Genomic DNA, 5,825 nt, shown 5'->3' with positions numbered 1-5,825 from the left:
TTTTGGTATGCATCAATCAGCTGGATTAAGTATTTTGGCGCACGATAATTGATCAATTGATTGATGATAAATGGATGCCACGTATGGTCAAAAGCTCCTCTGATATCGAGCGAAATTAGACAGACGTGCTTAAATCTGGTGATGGCTGATTCCAGGTCGTTGTGTAGATTCAGTAATGCATGATCAGTAGATTTGCCAGCTATAAAACCATATTGATAATCTGACATGTGGCCATTACTGATAAGATGATTGGTGATTCGTATTGATATTATTCGTTCCAATACTTTACCCAAGACGGAAATCAGACCAATAGGTCGATAAGCGTTGGTTTTGCTATAGTCGTCACGACCTGGTTTCGGTAATATACGAATAATCGAGCTTTTCCACAGGTACGGTACATATTTTAGTCGAAGACATGCATTATATAAAGCGAGCAGCAGGTCAGGAAAAGAGAGCCAAAGATTTTTCAAAATTCGCGGTGATATACCATCGAAGCCTGGTGCTTTGCCGTCACGGAATTTATGAATGACATTATTCAGCTCTAGCAGCGAAACAGCTGTAACACCAGTATTGTTTTTGTTTTTCTCCAGCCATTTTTTTGTAAATTGACGTATCTCGTGCTGTTCATTACTATCGTCAAAATCGTCATCAGGAAATAATGAATTGACCAGTTTTGTTGTGGATTCGATAGGGCTGTTTGTACCTTCAATTGTTCGAGCAACCATGACATCACTATTTTTGAGCATCCGGCAGACCTTCTGATAACAGTTCTCTGGTCCTTGGCCATTTAGATACTTGTTGAAATCATCATTTTTTAAAGATTGTGATATGTCACGATACTGCTGTCTGGCGATCATATATTCATTTTTTAATCTCTCTATCGTGAACGGATTGTGGCATCGACGGATTTTTCGATAAATTGCTTTTTGTTTCTTTGTGATGTCCAATAGTGATTGATTGCTCGTCCATTTTGCTGGTCGTATACGTTTATGTCGATATTTACCACAATGTTGGTTGCATGCAAATTGAGTGGATACAGTGATTATTATAACGGCAAGATCCAGTTCGTTGGTGTCATTGATGTTGTTGATAGTGGTGGCGGACAAATTGTGATCATGCAACTGATACTCGATATCTGAGCTCCATTCGGTCCAATTTATGTTGGTCGTGTTCCATTTGGTTGTCGATTGGTTTTGTTGGTGATCAATACATTGGTCAGTGATGGCAAAGGTAATAGGTCGGTGATCGCTCAGATGGATTTCGTCATGAATATGCCAATTGTTGATTTGATCGATAAGATTGTTGTTTACTAAGGTGAGATCAATGCATGAGGTGAGTCTGCGCTGACCACGCACAGTGTCAAATGTTGGCCTATTTCCTTCATTCAAAATATGCAGATTACACTGAACTATCGTTAACATTATTTCGTGGCCACGTTCATCTGATGTTGGTTCACCCCAGTAAATTGATTTAGCATTGAAATCACCGGCAATGATGCATTTGTTGTTGTTGGCATAATTGGTTGTATTGATCACACAATTGATTGTATTGTTGATGTTGCCGTTCGGTTCACTATACACAGATGCTATGATAATATTGTTGATGTTGGCGACGATGAAATCACTGTTTGAAAGATGTGTTATGATGATTGACGATAATGATGAATTAAGTAAAATGATACAAGCACGAACAGCTGGTTGATTATTATTATTTGATTGGTCGTTGTTGGATGTTGATTGATTGTTTGAAGCACTTTGTCGTCGAGTGATGCGTTGATTATTCGTCGGTAATTGAAGCTGATTTGTCACATACATTGGTTTAAATTTACTGTTGATTGATGGTATGTTGTTTCGTAAAGGAGGTTCACTTATGATTCCTATGTCAATTTTATTATCGTCGCAGAAGGTTAAAAACTGTGAAAGAGCAGTCGGTGATTTATTGCAATTGATTTGAGCTATACGGAGGTTTTCGGTTTTGGATGGTTGATGATTAATTATATTGAATTTTGTTGGCAATACGCATTAGCATTCTGGTGTAGACGGGACATGTTTTACTCACACTGCTATGGAAGATGTTGTCCTTGATGCCAGTTTTCACACAGTTGGTGCATCGAGGCTCCAGATGCTTATTTGGACATAGATTAAAATGATGACGTCCACTACAATGAAAGCAGAGCTGGTCTTCCGGTTTCAGCTGGCATTTTTCAGCCTTATGATTAAATCCGTAACATCGGTAACACTGCCGCAGAGGAGACATGTCTTCGACGTGGACCATTGAGAAGTCGAGAATGATTTTTCCAGCCATATCGTTGATGATGATATCACGGATCTTGGGATCGACAGTAACACCGTAATTGATTAGCCGATCACTGTTACGAAAATTCGTACGTTCATTCACGATTTGAACCAGGTTTTTGATTTCCAGATTATTGCTGGTAACATGTTGTTCGATTAGGTGGTTGAAGCTCGCGAACATTTCTGGAATCATGTTTTTGTCAATATCTTTCCTCACCCCTTTCAGGAAGATCGTTGGAGCCAATTTTCTGGGTGGTTCAGCAATAATTTTGTTTGTAGCTACAGCGATGTTGTTGAATTTATTTTTGCTCTGCTCATCTCGGAAATCTAGAATCATCTTGCCATTGGATAGACCTTGAGCTCCAGTCATATCAATGCCGTGTTTTGCTGGTTGAATCAGGTCGGATAGCACTTTTCTGGTTATGGTGGTGTCGGTGTTGTCGATTACTGAAATCACAGTCTGGTGTCTAGGCGTGGATGCACTCTTGTTTTCTTTTACGATGTCGGCAAAAGAAACCGGTTTATTCACCTTGGTGTTGGTTACGTTGTTGTTCTTTTGGCCCATTATAATTTCGGTCAAATTTTTAACACTATGTTTTAGATCCAGGATACACATTTTCATTTCTGCAATGGAGTCGAGACTGTCTTCATCGTCGCCTAGAATACTTTCTTTTTCTTCGTCGTAGATATGTCGCTTACGCTTGGCGTTGGTTGACAGTTGCTCTTTTAATGCCTGGTTTTCGGTATGCAAATTGATTGCGATCTTCAAGGCCGTTATTGTTTGAAATTTTTTCTCCGTGCTGATGTTTCCTTTAAGATCCATGGCCATTCCTAATGCATCAGTGATGTAGTGGATGTCTTCTGTTATCACTGGTTGTTGTAAATTTGAATTAAGTGGGTTTGTGCGAGTGATGGTTGTCGTTAACGGTTGTTGTGTTGATAACGGCATGTGGGTGTGTGATGATGATAATTGTACAGGCGTCGGAGGTCTAGACAAAACTGTGGATTGTAAGTACCGATAATCAAATGATGAAGTGCCGTATGTCTGTGTGTGATGCGGGATTTGTTGTTGTGGCTGTGTGTATTGTTGTGACGTGTACTGTGTCTGTGATTGTGTCGGCATATAGATTGTGGACGGTGGCACTGTATTGGATGTATATTGGGCATTTGTTGATGTATTTACATTGCTTGTGATTATGTTATGTCTTGATGTATGACGTTGAGGCATAACGTTGACATTCATGTGTGATGTTGTTGCGATATTGTGTGAAGTGGTGATTGGTTGTGTAACAATATGTCTGCTGGTGGATGGTTGCGTAAAATCAATGTTTGTCATTGGTTGTTCGTTTGAGTCATCCTCCATGATTTCTATGGTTTGTTTGCTCATGACTGGAGATGCTGTTGACACTCTGATATTTTCTGTTATTGGAGATGCTTTCTCACTAACTTTTATGATTTTTTTTGCTGTCGGTTTACGGGTGGGGCCCATCAAGGTTGAATTGATTGATTTATATGAATGATGAGCCAATTGTTTATTAAACGTGTGATGATTCAATGTCAATGAGATGTGAATGATTTAGTCGAAGCTGTGATTGTGATAAATGATGATGACCCAATACCGAATTGATGTAAGGTCAAAAGAAGAAATAATGGTTTATGAAAAGTGAAAGTTGTGAATGGAATTATGTAATCAGAAAATAACATGAAAGTGTGGTTAATGTTGACAATTAATAAAGGATATGGTGTCGGTTCGTATGATTGTAAAAAAAAAAGAAATTTATTTATTTACCAGAAAAATATAATTGTATTTGATATGGTTTGTGATAGAATCTAACAAAGAAATTGGTTTGGTAAAGGTTATTGTGTGATAATAATAATGATTTATGCAAATGTGAATGTTATTTGAGATATGTGTAATTGAATAAAGAATGATAATTAATAAACAATGTAATTGGTGTATGGTGATAATAATAAAATGTGTGATGGGAGGATCGGCGATGGTGGTAATGATCGGCAATAAGAAAATTGAAAGCTTACGGAAACTGAATCCAGATAATGATATTGATGAGCAGAAAATTGTTGATATTGTTGAAAGCCGAAAATAAATAATAAAATTGAAAGCCAGGATGATAAAAAAAAAATGAAAATAAAAGCCAGTTGATGAAATTATGATTTTTAAACCAAAAAAAAAAAAAAAAAAAAAAAAAAAAAAAAAAAAAAAAAAAAAAAAAAAAAAAAAAAAAAAAAAAAGAAAAGATGATGATTTTTAAGCCAAATGATGAAAAATGATGATTTGTAAGCCAAATGATGAAAAATAATGATTTGTAAGCCAGTTGATGAAAAACAATGATTTGTAAGCCAGTTGATGAGAATGAATCCAATTAATGAAATAGAGAGCCGTTAGGTTTTTTTTTTTTTTTTTTTTTTTTTAAAAAAAATTTTAAAAATATCTTTATTCGCCGGACATGGCCAGCATGAATAATATCATAATAATAAAAAAAAAAATACAAAGAAAAATGAAAATAAAACAATCAGAATTTGAAAAAAAAACAACAATAAAAAATAAAAATGATCATATAGGGTGTGTCCGATGTTTGTGTGTGTATGTGATGGATTATGTGTTTTACATAAGATCGGTGAGCCGGTAAGATAATTGTTGGTGGCCAAAATTGGTAAAATTATATTTTTTTTGACTCTCGTAGGCGACTGTGCTGCCATCTGGTTTTTTGGAAAGGTATCAAAAATTTTGTTCATTGTATTATGGATGATGAGATCGGATATATCATGTTTTTCGCCTACAAAAACAATAAAGAATGAAAAATGATCATTAAGAATGTGTCCGATGTTTATGTGTGTATATGTTGGATTATGTGTATTGCATGTGTTCAGTGAGCCAGTAGGATGATTGGTGGTGGTGAAATTTGGTAAAATTATATTTTTTTTGTTTCTCATAGGCGAATGTGCTGCCATCTGGTTTTTTGAAAATCAATTAATTCCTTGCTCGTTGTTTCTGTTGATGGTGACCAAGTGCGAATGCGGCAAATGGTGGTAGATGGATCAGCAGCGGATAATGATGGTGGATGACGACGCTGATGATCGAAGCCAGGAATGATTGGACCAAGAGGCCAAAACAATGATGATGGGGCCAGACCAATGATATGGATAGCCAGATGATGAGAGCGATCCAACAGGAGGATCGTGTAGCCAATGATGATAGGGAAGGGAAATGGTGGGATGAATGGATGATGATATGGTGATTGAAGATGAGATTGTTTCAATACCATGTAAACAAACTTTTAGCATAAACAAACACGAAAATTTTCAGACTTCTGCTCAAAGAAAATTTCGACTAGCAAGTTGTCAACACAAAAAGTTTTGTTTATATATGCAGCCAAGACAAAAAAAAAAATCTTTTGTGTCTTATCATTAATCAGTGTTGACATTGATAGAGGCACAGAATGAACACATATTGCTGGTGATGATGTTGAGAAATCAATGATGATGGTAATGTCAAAGTTGATGTTGATGGTA

At 36.4% G+C, this 5,825-nt stretch overlaps 1 protein-coding gene across 1 annotated transcript; it reads right to left on the bottom strand.

Annotated features, from left to right (window-relative positions):
- Positions 1-276: 276 nt before the first annotated feature.
- Positions 277-4,402, bottom strand: LOC142597433 (uncharacterized). Its single transcript, XM_075729814.1, has one exon. The coding sequence runs from the start codon at positions 3,781-3,783 to the stop codon at positions 1,990-1,992; it is 1,794 nt and encodes a 597-aa protein (XP_075585929.1). The 5' UTR covers positions 3,784-4,402; the 3' UTR covers positions 277-1,989.
- Between the last annotated feature and the right edge of the window lie 1,423 nt (positions 4,403-5,825).

Source organism: Dermatophagoides farinae, chromosome 3, assembly GCF_024713945.1.
Source record: "Dermatophagoides farinae isolate YC_2012a chromosome 3, ASM2471394v1, whole genome shotgun sequence".
In the NCBI taxonomy this organism is placed as follows: domain Eukaryota; kingdom Metazoa; phylum Arthropoda; class Arachnida; order Sarcoptiformes; family Pyroglyphidae; genus Dermatophagoides; species Dermatophagoides farinae.
The sequence above is the reverse complement of the archived record's forward strand: the minus strand, read 5'-3'. Positions and strand labels throughout refer to the sequence as shown.

Coding starts and splice junctions, on each gene's coding strand:
- LOC142597433 (XM_075729814.1), bottom strand. CDS start 3,783: ATGGGCCCCACCCGTAAACCGACAGCAAAAAAAATCATAAAAGTTAGT.